We start from the raw sequence: 19,777 nt of genomic DNA on the forward strand, positions 1-19,777 counted from the left end.
GTGGTTTGAATGAATTTTCAGGCACCACATGTCTGTGCTTTTTGGCTTATCCCCAAAGAATCAAGAATGTTAACCGTTTCCAAAGATAAAAGTGAGCCCAGCATCTGGACATAATTAGAAAAACTGCACAAACAATTAGGATTTAGCCTCCACTCTGGCAGGATGACCTTGAATTATCTGTGCAACTGTGAGAAAAGTCTGAGGATCAAGATCTCTGCTCTTCTGCTGTAAATCCCACCCTAGAGGGAGATTCTGATAAATGCACAGTGAACCCCACTGATTATCTTTCAGGGATGGAAAAAAAAATCCAGTCAGTAATAAATTTCACAGTTTTAAGATAACAGTTTGAAACTTCACAAAGGAAGGCTCAGGTAGATTCAAAGTCTAGCCTTCTTTATAATCTACCATCTTATATTCTGAGCTACTGCTTAACAGATTCTCAAAACGTGTTATCCTGTTACCAAGGAATGTGAATCAATCTCTCTCTCTCCTCAGCACATTTTAAAAACATTACTGAAACTAACAAGTGACCTTCCTTTAGATCAACCACCTTCATGCCAGTGCTTAGACACAGAAGTGGAGGGTACAAACTAAAAAAAAGTAAAAAACATGACTAGCAAGAGAAAAGGAGTTAGGATGTAGAAAAGTAGCTCAGGTTGAAGGAATTTTTAGGTCCAATGAAAAAAAACCACTGTCATACACTAAAAGACCCATTATTTACTATATACTTACTAACCCACTTACCATTTTTAAGCATTTCTATGCTAAGCGTTTTCCATATCTATCTCCTATCATCTTAACAACCTGACAAAACAGGAACTTTTATGCTTCACTTTTTCAGGATAGGAAACTGAGGCTCAAAACAGGAAATAGCTGGGGCTTCCCTGGTGGCGCAGTGGTTGAGAGTCCGCCTGCCGATGCAGGGGATGCAGGGGACGCGGGTTCGTACCGCGGTCCGGGAGGATCCCACATGCCGCGGAGCGGCTGGGCCCGTGAGCCATGGCCGCTGGGCCTGCGCGTCCATAGCCTGTGCTCCGAAATGGGAGGGGCCGCGGCAGTGAGAGGTCCGCGTACCGAAGGAAAAAAAAAAGAAATAGCTTGTCAAAGCTGACAAAGTTTATAAAATTCTGAGCCAAGTTTCAAATCAAAGACTCTGATTCCAAAAATTAATGTTCCTTCCGGTACTCCTTTTTCTTTCTCCTACCCTTATTGAGAGATATGCTTCTAACCAAACTACGTTTTAAGTTTTAGCTTTGGTACATATAAGCACACTAATGCTATCTGAAATTCTCATATGATGCTGACGGTGAGTGGCAAAGATATATGGACACTTAATATTCTCTGATGATAGTTTTAAACATCCTGAGGGGATCTGAAATCAGACAGTAAGGTTATTGTAGTAAAAGAAGCATTAAAATACCTGTAGTACTTTATGTCCTAGTAACTGTCCTTGCAAATGTTATAATCTGAGTTAGAGAGAATGAGACAGAGGACACACAAGGGAGTCACTGTTATAACAGTCCCCTTCAAAAAACTGCAGGTGGAAAGAAGATAGGCTGTGAGTCAAGAATTTCCATCTTACACAGCTCTGAAATTAGCATCTGACCGATGGTGTTGAAATAAAATCATTTTAACAAGATCCTGGACTTTGGTTTTAACATGAGGAAACTCACAGGAACAATAGGTGCCTTCGTGAGACCTAGGACTTTCTGGGAAACTATAAATACATAACGTTTTTAACACATAATACTATCACAGCAGTTTACCCAAAACATGGTTCTGAGTTGCTCTAACTTAATTATGCCACGATGCTTTAAGATTCTATTTCAAAGAGATTCATTAGAATACAATTAGAAATTTAAGTTTGAAATAGAAATCATCCACTCACTCCCTTTAGTTCACTGAGTCTAATTTAAAAGGCTTGAGTCAGTGGAAACAATCTTTCAATTCAGTGGTCCAAGTTCTGCGTCCCCGGTGGCCTAATAAGCCGTGAGATAAGGAGGGGGAACCGGCTGCCATGTATCTCTTGGGAAGGCAGTGAGGACAAGAAAACCATATCATAGCCAATGAGTCTTGGAAGGGAGAACTGTTGCCTGTCAAATCTTTAGGAGATGAGGTACATATTTTAAGTGGCCATCCTTTGGCTTGTCATTTCCTCATTTGGGGCAAAAGCATTTAACTGCTAAACTACAAATTTATGCAATTCGGGATCAGTTGCTCCAGGATTTTTTTGTTATCTCTGCCTCTGAAAAAAGAACTTTTTTTGTTGTTTTCAAGGACACTTGATATTTAAAGTATTATTAAAGTATAGTAATGTAGTTTATTTGACAACATATTTTTAATATGTTTTGAAAGCTTGGATTCTTTCTCTACTTATAGAATTTCTCATTTTTGCTCCTAAATATCTTATTTGATAATGATCAACTAAAACAGGAGAAATTCTCTTCCTTTCAAAAAAAATGTTCGCTTGATAATGAAATGGTGAAATAATTTTTCTGCATATTAAAATACACCAACAAAAACCCCACATATAATCTAATATAAAATACACGGATGGCAATATGTCCAAAATTTCATTATTTTCATAGCACTACTGATGATATTCAGTGTCCAACATATTACTTTGAATGATATTATTAATAATTAATATAACTGAATCACTTTGCTGTATACTTGAAACACATTATAAAATACCTATACCTCAATTTAAAATATGGACACAATATAATTTTTTTCAATAAAAGGATTACTAATTTAAAAAATTAACATTTTCCTAAACCTGTGTGATATGCTTGGTTTTCTAAAGCACAAATTTCTGTCAATATTAATGACATGTAATAGCTGAATCAGTAAAAACGAGCAACCTCAAGATACTACTTTATTAGGCAACTCTTAAGTAAAACTCTTTCAAATTTATGAACTATCCCAAGTTAGCCTCTTGAGGTTTATTTCTAAAAGCTGAAAATCATGAATTAAAAATCATGTAATGTTTTATGTTGACATATCAGATATACAAAACCTTCCAATGTTACAAAGACTCTCCAGATAACCTTCACCCAGATTCCTCAAATGTTAACATTTTATCACATTTGCATTATACTTCAGTCAATCTACCTAGCCATAAAACCTTGTCTGTGTATTATCACAGCTATGAGTCTTGATAATCCAAACACCAACATCACAAAAGCCTGAGGTTTGAAGAGCCTAGAAATAGGTGTCAAAAGACAAGAAAGGCAGGCTTTTCACAATATTTAACAAGAAGCCCTCCACCACAGTAGCAATGAGGACTAGAAGTCAAAGGTTTGTCATCTAGGGTGACTTTAGACAAGACGCTGAACTTTTAACTTGAACCTCCTCATTCTGTATGGCAGGAAGCTCATAACTAGTGGACTTCCCATATCTCAGGGAAGGTGTGAAAGTCAAATATAAAAGGAACAATTCCCAGGAAGAGTTAACAATTTTAAATCTATATGCATCAGACAATGCAACCTCAAAATATAAAAGTCCTCCCCCCAAAAATATGTCTCAAAATTAACAAAAATTGACAAATCACAACCACAGAGTAACAATTTTAACATATCTCCCTCAGAAACCAAAAGATCAAGTATCAAAAATTAGTGGGGAATAGCTATATTTGAAGACAATTAACAAGCTAAATCTACTGTATATATATAGATTCCTACAAACAATTAGAAAACACACATTCTAAGGCACACAAACACTTAAAAATTACTGACATACTAGGCCACAAATGTCGCAAGAAAACATCAAAAAACTGGTATCGGGGACTTCCCTGGCGGTCCAGTGGTTAAGACTTCACCTTCCAATGCAGGGGGTGTGGGTTTGATCCCTGGTTGGGGAGCTAAGATCCCACATGCCTGGCAGCCAAAAAACCAAAACATAAAACAGAAGCAATATTGTAACAAATTCAATAAAGACTTTTTAAATGGTCCACATCAAAAAATCTTAAAAAAAAAAAAACTGGTATCACACAGACTGTGTTCTTTAGCCACAATTCTCTGAAATTGAAAACTAAAAATAAGAAGTTAAAAAAATTCATAAAATTTGGTTTTTAAAAAGCACTTCTGAATAATTCATGGGTTAAAAAAGAAATATGTGATAAGCACAAAGCATCACAAGCTGGGAAAAAGTATTTACAACGTGCCACATATGAAACTTATGGGATGCAGTGAAAACTGAACTTAGAGAAAAAATTACGTTACCTGAATACATTAGTAAGCAAGGAAATTAAACAGCTAAGTGTTCAACTCAAAAATCAAAGAATAAAATTTAACAACAATTTTGATTAGAAAAGACATCTCTTAAACTAGAAATAGACCTGATAATGGGTACCTACACCAAACTTACTACAAAATCAAACTTGATGGTAAATTATTAGAAGAATTTTCTTTAAGATAAGGAATAAGACAAGAATGCCCATTACCACCTCTATTACTGCAGGTCTTAGTAAGATAGAAAAAATATATAAGTATAAAGATCAAAAGGAAAAACTAATTCACAGACTGTCTTCATAAAAACAAAAACTCCAGAAAACCTATTAGAACAAAAAAAAATCCATAAAAATTAATTTAACAAAAGATCTAAAACATCTTTATAGATATAATTATAAAGTTATCTACAGAAAGAAGATATAAGCCAAACAGATGGAAAGATAAACCATGTTCATGAACAGAAAGAATTAACATCATAAAGATGGCAATTCTGCCTAATTAATCTGTGTATTCAATGCAATTCAGTCAAAATCCCAGTGGTATTTTACAAAATTGGATACACCGATGCTAAAATTTATAAATTTATTTATTTTATTTATTTTTGGCTGTGTTGGGTCTTCATTGCTGCACGCAGGCTTTCCCTAGTTTCAGCGAGTGGGGGTTACTCTTGGTTGCGGTGAGCTGGCTTCTCATTGCAGTGGCTTCTCTTGTTGTGGAGCACGGGCTCTAGGCACGCAGGCTTCAGTAGTTGTGGCACACGGGCTCAGTAGTTGTGGCTCGCGGGCTTAGCTGCTCCGCGGCATGTGGGATCTTCCCAGATCAGGGCTCGAACCCGTGTCCCCTGCATTGGCAGGCAGATTCTTAACCACTGAGCCACCAGGGAAGCTCGACTGATTATTTTTTGTGTTTTAATAATTGATTGAGAATCTTTTATGTTTCTATGTCATTTGAATTTTAACATATCTAAATGCTAAAATTTACATGGAAGAATAATGATATAAATTTCAAGAGTAATCTGTATTGAAAGAAGAATAAAAAGGGGAAGGGGAATTTATTTTTGATAGATGGTCAAGGAAGGCCTGAGAAGGTAACAGGACCAAAGATCTGAATGGAGGGAGAAAGCGAGTCTTTCAGATGGAAGGAATAAAATGACTATAGTTCATACTGGAAACTAAAAAAAAATTCCTGATATATTAAATAAAGTCCTAAATGTGAACAGTAAAACTTTATAACCTTTAGAAAAAAAAATAGGAGACTGTTTCTAAGACATTTGGGTAGGAAAGAATTTCTTTTTTTAATTGAAATGTTGTCACCATACAATATTATGTTAGCTTCAGGTGTATTACATAATGATTTGCATACATTATGAAATGATCACCACAATAAGTCTAGTAAATATCTATCACCATATAAATTTATTACAATATTATTAAGAATTTCTTGGTTACCAAAGGGAAAAGGTAGGGAGCAGGGATAAATTAGGAGTTTGGGACTACTATATACAAAATAATCAACAAGGACCTACTGTATAGCACAGGGAACTCTACTCAATATTCTGTAATAATCTATATGGGAAAAGAATCTGAAAAAGAAGAGATATATTTATATGTATAACTGAATCACTTTGCTGTACACCTGAAACTAACACAACATTGTAAGTCAATTATACTCCAATATAAAATAAAAAATTTTTAAATATATTATTAAGAATTCTTAAAGAAGGCACAAAAAACATACAGTATAAGAAAATTCAGATCAATGTGACTTCATGAAAACAAAAGTTGCTTTCTAAGAAAATATCCTGAAAAATTAAAAGCGCAAGTCACAAGCTGGGAGAAAATATTTATAATGCACATAACTAATAAAAAATTAGTATCCAACATATAAAGAACCACTGCAAACCAATAACAAAAAAAGAAAGGAAAAGAAAAGAAAAAGGGCAAAGGCTACTCGCAAAGTAAGCATCAGACCTGTATAGTCAACACGGAAATAAATTAAACGAAAACTAAAGAGACTACACAAGAAAAGCTATAAACTGCCATCATTAATATTTATTTTGATACATAAAATAACTTTTCCCGGGCTTCCCTGGTGGCGCAGTGGTTGAGCGTTTGCCTGCCGATGCAGGGGACACGGGTTCGTGCCCCGGTCCGGGAAGATCCCACATGCTGCGGAGTGGCTGGGCCCGTGAGCCATGGCTGCTGAGCCTGCACGACCGGAGCCTGTGCTCCACAACGGGAGAGGCCACAACAGTGAGAGGCCCGCGTACCGCAAAAAAACAAAAACAACAACAACAACAAGATAATAACTTTTCCCAAGTCAGTTCTGCACAAGAATTTTAAGTTTTATTTTTTTAAATGTATTCAATTACTTTGTTAGGGCCATTTTAGCTGATGATAGTTTCGAAACTATATGCGTGGTACCACGCTGCAGAAAGAATACATCAGTTCTGGTTATGGTCTACTGAGAAATGTGGGAAGAGAAAGGAAAAGTTTAAACTATTTTGAGACGTTCTAACTGACTTCAGTCTTATTTGAACTTTGCCAAGTATGAGGTATCCAATCTCCTACCTAAAATAAAGACATTGCCCTAGTGCTGCTGTGGTTACTTAAAATAGATGTTAAAATAGAAATAAATAACAGTCTTGATCTAGAATGAAGCCTTCCATAGAAAGGGGATTTGTGGACACAAGTGGGAACACCATTTAAACTCATAACCTATGACAGAGCTCCCTCTGCTGGCCCAGAGAAAGTACAAGGACCCTGACACTGACACAGAACCTCTCAAGTCACCTCAGGAATGTGCCTTTCAAATAGTGAGGGCAAAGTTCTTCTACGGTCCTAATGCAAAAAAACCCAGTGACACAGACAAACAGGAGAAGCCTTCCAAAATCCCCAAACTGATAGCTTATCCAGACACAGGTTTTCAAAGTAGTGTGGACAATGGTTTACCTCTATGGTTCTGACAGGTATTCTTGGGGTCTCTCATAAAGCAATCAAATCACACCCCACTCTAACCCTCCCTCCAACTGCAATCTGATTCTTTATGGTAGATTCAGATATACACAACCAAAACATACTCCCTCAGATGTAACAAAATCATCAGAGGCAGGTTCCCTTTGAAAACCTTGTGCCCTTTGTGTCTGGAAATCCTGGGCAGACACAGAGCAAGGCTAGGTACTCAAACAACCAGCAAGGGACACTGCAAGCTGAGACTTGCCATCAGACGCCCTTGTAACATGAGCCTTGGTCCTGTCCCTTAACAACTTAATAAAGGGGCTCTGCTGAGGAGCAGGATAATGTAATGGTTAAGAGCATGAGCTTTGAAATCAAACGTATTTGGCTTCAGGTCTTGGCTCTTCTGTTACTCACTATGTAATCACGAGCAAGTTACTTAGTCTCTTGGCAATTCAGTTTCTGCTTCTGTAAAAGGCCGGGGGCAGGCTATGAAAACACCACACATCACGGTTGTAATGATTAAAATATATGAAATGCTTATAAAGGATTAAGCGCTGTACCTGGTAGATATTAAGTGCCTAATCATTAATGATTATTATTAACAGTTATAATGTCTATCTTCTTGGGTATAATAAATAATTTATATATAAAAAACAATTGTTTGACATGTACACACTGCTATATTTAAAATGGATAACCAACAAGGACCTACTGTATAGCACAGGAAACTCCGCTCAATATTATGTAACAACCTAAATGGGAAGAGAATTCGAAAAAGAATAGATACATATATACGTTAAAAAAAAAAAAGAAAAAAAACACAACTGTTTCTTAAAAAGAAAAAAAAAGGTATCTTTGGAATCCCCTCAAAAGCCAGCACCAGTCTTACCATGAATTTTCATGGGTTTTATATTATGGATCTAATGCCCATTAACATAAGGGTAGGCTTCCAGAACAAATCAGAAGTTCAGTAGAATGAAAAGACCATAGACTTTGGAGTTCTTTGAATTCCCAGCTCCCGCGTTTACTAGCCATGTGACCATAGCAAATGTTAGCCACTGAAAAAATCGCAATGTCTGGGTCAAACAGCTGATTAGACATGGCTCAAAAAGGAATTATAGAATTAGAAGATGAATCCAGGGCTAACACCCAGAAAGTGGCACAGAGAGATTTTAAAAAATGAAAAATATAAAGGAGAAATTGCTGTAAAGGGAAGAAACTAAGGATACTGATAGCTGCTATTAATCCTTGTGGAAGGTAAACTGGTACAAACCTTCTGGAGGACAATATGGCAATACCTGCACATTAAATTGTTCAAACACTTCTGGAAATTTTTCCTAGGAAACATTAAAAGGAAGGCAAAATTTATATGTAGGATGTTCCCTGCAGAGTTATTTGTACTAGTGAAAAACTGGAAACAACCAAAATGCCCAGCAATGGGTAAATGACCAAAAAACACTGTTAAGTGTGATAAATATAAAAAGGACTATGCAACAACATGAAAAATGTATATGCTTATTCAGGAGAAATTAATCAGAAATTAGAATATCTAAGCAAATTATTACCATATAGGAACTATACAGGCATATGGTCAAGAACACGAGTTCTTTGCTGGAGTAAGAGGACTTCGGGGTGAACTACTTTCTTTTGTAACAGTGCATTAATACTGTTGTAATACTGTTGGTATAAATAATTTTTAATACAGTAAATGAGAATAGAGGCATTTGAAATATCTAACTTTTCTAAGGTACTAGGTGAAACCCTATTTATTTTCACAAATTTTAACCTGTAGAAACTTCAGTTCTATATTAGTCACGAGTTATATAATTTTTATAAACAATTAGAGCTACAAGGGACAAGGAAAATAAAGAAGATTAATAACTCTTTATTTTTATTGATTAAGGCACTGAGGCCCATATAAGGAAAGAGAATTGTCCAATGTAACACAGATAGTTATTATCTAAGCCAAGCTTGGTCAGATAGTCTCCTTTAAATGTTTAGAAATCAATATGAAGAAGTGGTCTAATGTCTCAGATCTGCTTTGAATTAATTCAGTTTGTTGTTCTCTTTGGTGGAGAGCTGAAATATGATGGGCAGTGAGTTATTTTTGAAACTGGTTACATGTCAATAGGGGTCATGATATTATTCTGTGTAACTGTATATATTTTCATTTTCCATAATGAAAAGTTTCAATAGCTCCTAAAATAATGAGTAAAGATCTCAGAATTAAGTGGCGAATCTATCTAACTTGTGACTCAAAACTGAATTCCAAGACCTGAAACAGATTGTGAACTAAGTTTAGTTAACGTCACTTAGCTGTGACTGTTGAGGTTTTTTAATGGGTTTTTCCCTCATGACTATAATAAAAGATTCATGTTTCTCATTAGACATGCTAAAACTATCCAAGCTCAGAAACTGAACAAACAACCCACTGAATTAATGAGCACTTAAAATATGAAAATTACATTTGGAACAAAATTAATTCTTTAAATTTAAAAAGGTGGATTTCCCATAGCACGTACATGCACAGCACATGTTAATGGGTCAGTCTAGTTATGTTACACAGGGATTATAATCATCTGCATAATTAAAGCCCTTAAAACAAGCCGAAGATATAGCATTCCAAGTCAACAGAAAGAAGTCAGCAGCTCACTGCTGCAAAACAAACCTTCCTAACAAATCACACGGGCTAGCTACTTAAAAGAGCAAAAGAAAAAATAAATTTAGTACGTATCATTCACTCAATAATTTACGTAACACCAAATCTTGAGTCCAGGGAATGAAACATACTGTAAGAACACATTTTTGATAAGAATTTAAAGAGAGACTAGCAGGGAGTGACAATGTTTTAATAAACTCTTTGTAAATATCCATTTTTAAGGCCATAAAAAACAGTGCAAGGAAGAAGAAGGGAAAAAAAAGGATTCTTAAGGCAATGCAGAATTCTAAGTCCTAATTTACAGGATACACTATGATATCGGCAGTATTTCTGGTGGGATTTTTTTCTCTGATAATAACTCTAGAAAATAATTTGGAAAATAAATAAAATTTAAAATACCTATAATCCCATTATCTACTTTTAATATTTGGTTTATTTTTCTCTGGCCTTTGGATTGGTTTTTTCAGTCTTTTTTCTATGTACATATTAACATGTTAATTTATCTTTTTACTTTTGTAAAGCTAGAATATAATTTCTCTATATCTTCAATTATTTTCTTGGGCCAAATTCCTAGAAGTGGAATTTACTGAGTGAAAGGCTTGAATTTTTTAAACTCTTGATATGCACTACATTCCGGAAAAGTTAGAACAATTTACACATCCATCAGCAGTATTACTACTCTTTCACCATTTGTATAATTCTGACCTGAAGCCAAACACAGATGATGAGCCTTGGTCCCAAAATAGAAAAAAGAAAACAAGAAAACCTTTTCCCTTCAAAAACAAAGGGTTGGTTATAAATACACAGACCTGGAAGGTGAAAATTCAAGAGGGCTGCCTGAGATCTAAAGCCCTGGAACGGTGTGTTCTAGCCGCAATAAACCAGGGGCAGTTGCCCTGAACTCACTGCCACTTGGACTTTGTGGACACGGCTCCCTCTGCTGGAACATCTCCACCCACCCTACTCACTGCAAACCTTCCTGCCTTTTTCCTCCAGAAATTTGTCAGTAATCCCCAGCCTAAATTAAATACTCTTTCACTCTGCTTCGCCAACACCCTCAGATTACCTGTTTTAAAGCCCATTTCATATGCTGAAGTGTAATTAAATGGTCAGTCCCACAGACTAGACAGTGACTTCCTTCAGGGCAAGGACTGTTTCTTCATTCCCTGCTGTATCCTCAGCATCTAGCAAAGTACCTGGGATACTGAAGAGAAATTTATTGAATGAATTAATCAATCACAAAGCAGTAGGTCTAAAGCAGTGGTTAGAGAACTTTTTCTGTCTGTAAAGGATCAGACAGTAAACATTTCAGGCTTTGGGGGCCAATGGTCTCAGTCACGACTGCTCAGTTCTGCCTTTGTAGTGCAAAAGCAGTCACAGACAATAGCAAATGAATGGACATGGCTGTGTTCCAATAAAACTTTATTGCTAAAGCCAGGTGTCAGGTCAGATTTGGCCTGTGGACCATAGTTTGCCAATCAGTCCCTGGTTTTGAGGAAGAAACTCTAAATTTTAAAAAAAGGAAGGAAAATATTACTTATATGTGGAATCTAAAAAAGTGGTACAAATGAACTTATTTACCAAACAGAAATAGTCACAGATATAGAAAACAAACTTTTGGTTACCAAGGGGGAAAGGAGAGGGGAGGGATAAATTGGGAGACTGGGATTGACATATACATACTAAAATATATAAGATAGATAACTAATAAGGATCTACTGTATAGCCCAGGGAACTCTTCTCAATACTCTGTAATGACCTATACAGGAAAGGAATCTAAAAAAGCGTGGTTATGTGTATATGTATAACTGATTCACAGCAGAAATTAACACAACATTGTAAATCAACTATATGCCAAAAAAAATTAATTAAAAATAAAGTAAAAGGAAAGAAAAAAAAAAAGATGATGAAAAGATCATAGAGACAATGCTTTAAACCTACGCAAAGCTCAGGCTAAATTGTATGTTTAGAACTCAATTATTATTACCACTTTGTACTCCCAAATTCCTTTTCTCCATGGCTTGGTCTGTAATGCACAGAGTAAAGGGAAAGGAAACAACTGAAGGGAGAGGAGAGGATGGCCCTCTTCAACGGGAACTGAGCACAGGTGTTAGGCCTCAGTCATAGGCCAAGTAAAAATGATCAGCAGCATAAGAAAAGCAGCAGAGATGGGTTTACACTAGAAGGGACTGGATAGGACTCTTCAATTTGTACATTCATCCTTAACAGATTGACTGAGAATTGGTAAGTCTGGTTTAGACACACAGAGTACCATGAAAACAGACTGAGATAATATGTATGATCAATAGCTCAGAATTTCACTACACTTTGAATTATGCATCAAAACAACGTATGTGCTACGTAGAAGTAAAATGTATAATAATGAAAGCACAAAGGAGAGGAGGGAGAAGCAAAAGAAGATATGCAAATGACCAAGAAATACATGAAAATATGCTCAAAAGCATTAGTCATTAGGAAAATGTAAGTTAAAACCACTATGAAATACCACTACACACCTACTAGGTCGTCTACATTTACAAAGCCTGCCCATACCAAGTGCTGGCCCAGATGTAGAACCATTGGAACTATCATACATTGATCAGGGCAATATAAATTAAAGTCACGTAATCACTTAAATCAATAACAATCACTATAAATTAAACAAAAATAAAATAAACAATCACTTTGGAAAAAAGAAACAAAAAACAAATGTATGTGCTCACCTCCACAGATCAAGTAAAAGAAGGAAAAAGTGACAACATTCAATGAGAGAATGGCCATTCTGGTTTGAAAGTCAATCCCTTCTTGTTGTTGATGCTTTCCTGCCTCTGATTCCACATGCTGGCTTCCTCCCTCCCCGAACCCTCCACTGCTGCCCCAACTCTCCAACACTCTTACTCCTTTGACTGTGACAACAGACAGGAGCTTCAAGACTGAGTCCATGTGGACCATGAGAATCTGCTCTCTGGAATGTGCGTGGTCTGCCTGCGAAGTTAGTCTGTTCTATCAGAGCCTTACTTTTCATAGTGCCTTCCTCTTCCTCCTCCTCTGAGTTGATCACCATGGTGCCCAGCTGAGATGGCAACGTGTCATCATGTTCGATCATAGTATTGGCCCCGTCACTCATGGTGCTGGCTACTCGGACAGTGCCCATCTCGTCCCCCGCTGCTCGGACCATCGTGCCAGAATCCATTTCATCCTCCTCCTGGAAAAGGACGAAATCTCAAATGAGGGCTAATTTGATCAAAAGATTGAGTTTTCTGTATGTATAGCTGATTCACTTTGTTGTGGAGCGGAAGCTGACACACCATTTGAAGCAATTATACTCCAATAAAAAAAAAAAAAGATTGAGTTTTCTGAATTACTCTTACTGTCTTGGTGCAAATATTTCTGGATTTGATGCTTACTTGGGTTCTAAACCCAACTTGTAGAACCGAGAGCACTCTTTTTTAATTGAACTATAATTGATGTACAATATTATATATGTTACAGGTGTAAAAGACATTGGGTCACGATTTTTAAAGGTTATACTCCATTGACAGTACTCTCATTCAACCAAAGAAGATCATACATATGTAAAGTCTACATATTTAGTATGGATCCTAGACTCCCCAAAAGGGCCTGGGAAAATCCAGTCTCAGACCTGAGCATTCTCTTTCCTGAATAAAAAGCTAAACTGAAGAAAAGATATGGAGGCAAAAGAATAAAATGTGGAAGTGTCTGAGGAAGCACTGGGAGACGAACAGACACAGATCCAGCAAGCCTCTAGCAAGCCCTGGTCCCAGGCAGGACACAGTCAGCAAGAAGAGCCTCCAGTTCCAGGTGGAACCCACATCTCCAACTCATCTTACCTGGCTGGCAATCATGAAATAACAAGCACTGATGCCCAAGGCCCACCACAACGCCTGCCACTGCCACTCACTGAGTTTTCTTCATCGTCCTGGTCCACCTCCCGCTGCTGGGCTTCCTGACGTTTCAGCTTCACGTCCATGGCTTCGTTAATTAAATCCCGCAGTATGGACACTCCTTTGGCACTCTTGACAAATGGGTGCTTAGCAAGAAAGTTGAAGACGGTTTATACGGCATCAGTGCCAAAACACTGCCTGGCACACAGTAGGCACTTGACAATCTTTGTTGAATCAATAAGTGAATCTACTCTTTCTCTTTATGCTTTGGACTACAGCTAACCCACACTTGCTTTATAATGGTGAGCAGGTGCATACAGGCTTGGCCCACCTTTTCTGGCTTGGCTGGAATGTTTCCTCTATTTCTCTCTACCAACTTTGGAGATTCTCAACAGGCTGGCATTGCCCCCTAGAGGAAGTTCTGTAAACATCTTGGGAGCTTGTTGCTACAATGTTTGGAGAACACAAACTACATGTGACATAGGAAAGGGGGCAGGGACACAAGTAATCCCGTAATGTGTGGAACAGTCTTATACAACAATGAACCATAGCAAATTCTCCATATCTTTAAAATGTCTCAGAGTACATATACACTCTGATAAATAATGCTGACGAACTTCTTTAAGAGATAAGCGAAAAGTCTAGTAATTTGGGAGGTGATTCTGGAGAGGGGGCTTAAGCGGAATAAAGACATTGTTCAGAAATCACTGAATAGTTTACTCCTCCTGCTTGTTCTTTCTAGTCAATGTCCTATAACATTTCCAACTATGTATTTAGGTAAAAAGGATTTTAGTGCCAAAGTGTAGTTACTACAGAAATACTAAAATTGGGCACTAATATGTAACAGATGTAGGCCCCAATATTATTCAATCTGCAAAGATACTTGAAACACAGGGATATTGCTGACTCTCCTACATAGAAATAGTTTAAAGTTTTTAATGTTAATACCATCTTATATTTTTGTTGTCTGCCTTTGTAACACAGTAAGAAATCTATACTGTGAAAGTTACATGTGGAAATTCTTTTTTTTTTGGTGGGGGAGCATTGCCTATCGTTTTCCAAACTTATTCTGACATTGCCCTCAGTGTTTATCTGCAATCCATTCTCTGTTCCCCAGCACCCACCAGAGGATATGGGCTCCAAGGTCTTTGCAAGGACCCTAGAAGCGGACAGTATACCTCAACGTGTGGTACGATCGAAATACAGAAGATATCTTGTCCATAAAACTGCATCAGTACCTCATCCAGGCAGGAAAAGAATTTGCCACTGCTCTTGGAAATAAGACCCAGCTCATTTGCAAGAATATCGTATTTCCTTGTTCTCTCCACTGGGCAAGTCTATAAGATCATTTCCCTCCTCTTATATATAAATGAGTCTGCCCTGTTATTACTTAACATTAGATTTCTGTTAGTGTCCATCCACTCGTTTTCCTGTGTTTCTTGAATGGAATGGTTTCTGCTCTTCTTACTGCTCTTAAATCTAAACTCATTCATGATGCTAGATACAGTTGTCTCATTACCTCATTATGTCTGTAACTTGAAAAGCTGGAGCATTTCTATATTGACATTTGTATTATTATAAATTATTATTCTTATATTTCTCCATCATAGCACCAACATTACCCTGATTCTTTTTAAATTTTGGGCATAAACAGATTTTAGCATCTATGAGTTTCATTCCAAAAGGATTATAAATGTTAAAAAAAATATGCATTGGTTATAAAAAGGGGGCATTGGATCTGACATGACTGAAAACCATTGGCCTAGCTCAGTAATAACAGCAGGTATTTGTCAAATCCATTATATATTACCTTTATTATGTGTAAAGCATTGTTCAAAGTCATACATATTATATCACTTAATCTTCACAACCAACTATGGGGCAGGCACTTGATCTCCACTGTATAGATAAGAAAACTAAAGTAACAGAGAGGTTATGTTACTTGCCCAAGGTCATAGAGCTAGCAAACAGGGAGCTATGATTCAAACCCCAGGACAGGATCCAGAATCCAAGCTCCTAACTATTAAGCATACTGCCTGCCAAACCCCACTCATCCTTCAAGGCCCAAGCACACAGGTTACCTCCTCCAGGAAAGCAGTCCTGGTATCTTTAGTCCAAAGTGGCCTCTTTCCACCCTGAGCTACAACAGCACCTACCATTGCTCCCAGTTCTCTGTCAGAACTGGGTATCTTTAATGGAACTCCTGCTTTGGGATCAAAAAGACTTAGGTTCTAATCCTGGCTTCGCTGTTTACCAGCTAAGTGGCTCTAAATGAGTTAACTCTCTAAATCTTCATTTTCTCACCTATAAAAGTAAATTAATACCCCTCTCTCACAGGGTGTATGTGATGATTAAATGGCACAACATGCAAAGTATCTAGCACACGGTAGGTGCTCAATAAATGTCAGTTCCTGTTCTCTAATCCCATAGAGCCCTGTATTTTCTTATTATCTTGTTCAATGATTTAACTTTATTCTCTATGTCTTTTCTAAGCAGTTACATTCAAAAGGAATATTTTATACCTCTTTACCATCTCCATGTAGGTGGGTTAACAGCATCTTTTGGTCAGCCTGTGAATGAAACAGGAAGAGGCAGCACCCCAGAGTGACTCATACCTGTAGGAGTTGAGTGGCCGTGGCTCTCTGCTCAGGGCTCTTTATGAGACACTGCTTCACAAAATCCATGAAGCTATCTGACCACAGTTCTGGTTTTCGGAATGTGGGAGGTGGGTTGGTAGGAATCATGAAGATTGCCTAGTTTTAAAAAAAAAAAAAATTGGCAAAATAAAAGTGATGCTCCAATAAAAATATGACTGGAAATACATTTGGAGTTTGATAAAATGATTTTTCTCTTCTCCACTAAAGCACATCCAAATTACAACAAAAATCCAGGTATCTCAAAGTAGATCACTATAACAAATATAATAATAGTGAAAATGTTTGAAATATTGCGAGAATTACCAAAATGTGACACAGAGACACAAAGTGAGCAAATGCTGTTGGAAAAATGGCGCTGATAGGGACTTCCCTGGTGGTCCAGTGGTTAAGGATCCGCCTTCCAATGCAGGGGACGTGGATTCGGTCCCTGGTCAGGGAACTAAGATCCCACATGCTGTGGGGCAACTAAGCCCACACGCCACAACTACTGAGCCCGCATGCTCTAGGGCTACGTGTCACAACTAGAGAGAAGCCCGCACGCTGCAACGAAGGGCTCACATGCCGCAACTAAGACCCAACTCAGCCAAACAAATAAATTAATTAATTTTTAAAAATAGTCTTTAAAAAAAAAGAAAAAGAAAAATGGCACTGATAGACTTTCTTAACACAGGGTTGCCACAAACCTTCAATTTGTCAAAAACCCAATAGAGTGAAGCACAATGAAATGAGGTATGTCTGTATTATTTATTGAGTTTCCAATAAAAGAGGTACAGTTTTTTAAAAACATAAAACTCTTGGGGCTTCCCTGGTGGCGCAGTGGTTGAGAGTCTGCCTGTCAATGCAGGGGACACGGGTTCGAGCCCTGGTCTGGGAGGATCCCACATGCCACAGAGCAACTAAGCCCATGCACCACAACTACTGAGCCTGCGCTCTAGGGGCCTGTGCTCTGCAACAAGAGAGGCCGCGACAGTGAGAGGCCTGCACACCGCGATGAAGAGTGGCTCCCGCTCGCCGCAACTAGAGAAAGCCCTTGCACAGAAATGAAGACCCAACACAGCCAAAAATAAATTAATTAATTAACTAAAAACAAACAAACAAAAAAAACCCCATAAAACTCTTTGCAATAATCAGCTTAAATTATATTCTTTAAATCTAAAAATATAACGAGTAAATCTTCCCACCCTTCTCCACTCTGCCCCCCCCAAAAGACAGGAGCTTATCTTTGGGCACATGAATACTTTTTAAAAAACTGGGGGCTTCCCTGGTGGCGCCGTGGTTAAGAATCCACCTGCCAATGCAGGGGACATGGGTTCGAGCCCTGGTCCGGGAAGAGCCCACATGCCATGGAGCAACTAAGCCCATGTGCCACAACTACTGAAGCCCACGTGCCTAGAGCCTGTGCTCCGCAACAAGAGAAGCCATTGCAATGAGAAGCCCGCACACCACAACAAAGAGTAGCCCCCACTCACTGCAACTAGAGAAAGCTCGTGCGTAGCAACAAAGACCCAATGCAGCCAAAAATAAATGAATACAATAAATAAATTTTAATAAATAAATAACTGTTAAGTCTATTAATAGAAGGACTACTTAATCAGAAGAGAGGAGGGGCTGAGTTGGGCGGTATGGAGAAGACTACGGAGCCACTGAAGAAAGTAGGGTCAAAGGCTTGTAACAGTGCTATCATGAGGGGTTCTAGGAGTGGGGAAAGCCTGGAAACTGCTTAGCGTAGCTACACTGAAGGAGTTTCAATGGAGACTGAACCTATGGGCCCTTCAAACTCTAAAAGTGGATGGAAGTTGGAGAGTACAGAGCCTCCAGAACTTACACATGTAAATACCTGTAAGGGCCAGGCAGGAAAAAGACAACAAATGAATCAGACTGGGTGTCAGTGACATAAGTTTAAAAAAATAGTCCCCTTTCCTCTCAATACTACTATAAAAAACATTAGAGAAAACACTGCAGTAAGTGATACTTGGCGAATAGGGAATCATGGAGACTGATAAAGTGGCAAGACCATGCCCCGTATAAAGGAGAGGACTGCTGCTCAGCTCCAGTTAGTGTTGTTATGTTAAAATGTGAGCACCTGAACTATTAAAGACATACGCACTGTACAAGTCAACCACGCATTTCCTGGCCCACGTCCTACCACAGGGCTACTAATACACAACCTCTAGAATGGAGAGGGGTGGATTACACCTGACTTCATTAGTGACTACAACTAGTGGAAGTGTATCATCATCTGGGGTCTAGACTGACACTTATCAATTATTTACAATTAATTCATTTATTGTTTGGTACCCAACCAAGTAAGTCATTTAACTAAGTTTCTAATGATCACTGGTAACTAACCACCCCACTGGTTTTCTGTCCATTTCCTTACCCTCATAGGATGGATATCGGCATATGGGGGCTTTCCTTCAGCCATTTCTATGGCTGTTATTCCCAACGACCAGATGTCTGCCACACAGTTGTACCCAATTTCCTGAATCACTTCTGGAGCCATCCAAAATGGTGTCCCTATCACTGTATTTCGCTTGGCCATGGTATCCTAAAATAGAAAGGAGAGAGGTCAACACTAAGCGATAAAACTGTTGAGAAAAAGAGTCCCTTCCAGCAATAAGAAATGTCTTAGACTTGAAATACATACACAAACCATACTCAAGCATGATTGATCAAGCAAGTCACAGAAGAAATTCAAATGACATAGAAACATAAAAGATTCTCAATCAATTATTAAAACACAAAAAATAATCAATCAAGCTTCCCTGGTGGTGCAGTGGTTGAGAATCTGCCTGCTAATGCAGGGGACACGGGTTCGAGCCCTGGTCTGGGAGGATCCCACATACCGCGGAGCAACTAGGCCCGTGAGCCACAACTACTGAGCCTGCGCGTCTGGAGTCTGTGCTCCGCAGAAAGAGAGGCCGCGATAGTGAGAGGCCCGCGCACCGCGATGAAGAGTGGCCCCCACTTGCCACAACTAGAGAAAGCCCTCGCACAGAAATGAAGACCCAACACAGCCAAAAATAAATTAATTAATTAATTAAAAAATAATAATCAATCAATTAATGAAACACTAAAATGAGATTGATTACTAATAACTATTGTTGATAATAGCATAGATTAAAATACAGGCACTAAAATACAATGTTATAGGAGCATAAACTGATACAATGTTTTAGTATGCAACTTGGCAATATTTATTAACTTTATATGTCCATATCCTTTGATTCAAATCTATTTCTAGAAATGTATCCTATATGTAAGTACCCCAAGATATATGCACAAGTACTGTAGAAATATTTGTAATAGAAGGGGGAGAAAAAAGAAAAGGAAACAACACAACTTACTTCCAACTAAAGGAAGTAAG

At 38.0% G+C, this 19,777-nt stretch overlaps 1 protein-coding gene across 3 annotated transcripts in view; it reads right to left on the bottom strand.

The window, feature by feature from the left end:
• Positions 1–19,777, bottom strand: part of STK4 (serine/threonine kinase 4) — an 89,659-nt gene that overhangs the window by 48,151 nt on the left and 21,731 nt on the right. For all 3 annotated transcript variants that reach the window (XM_024746898.1, XM_024746897.1, XM_024746899.1), the window contains 4 exons: positions 18,791–18,958; positions 16,369–16,506; positions 13,771–13,899; positions 12,867–13,053 (listed from right to left, as the gene is read on the bottom strand). In XM_024746898.1, coding sequence (XP_024602666.1) covers positions 12,867–13,053; positions 13,771–13,899; positions 16,369–16,506; positions 18,791–18,958 — 622 coding nt within the window. The remainder of the gene's footprint in view (positions 1–12,866; positions 13,054–13,770; positions 13,900–16,368; positions 16,507–18,790; positions 18,959–19,777) is intronic.

This window comes from Neophocaena asiaeorientalis, unplaced genomic scaffold (genome assembly GCF_003031525.2).
Source record: "Neophocaena asiaeorientalis asiaeorientalis breed wild unplaced genomic scaffold, Neophocaena_asiaeorientalis_V1.1 scaffold132, whole genome shotgun sequence".
Taxonomy (NCBI): Eukaryota; Metazoa; Chordata; class Mammalia; order Artiodactyla; family Phocoenidae; genus Neophocaena; species Neophocaena asiaeorientalis.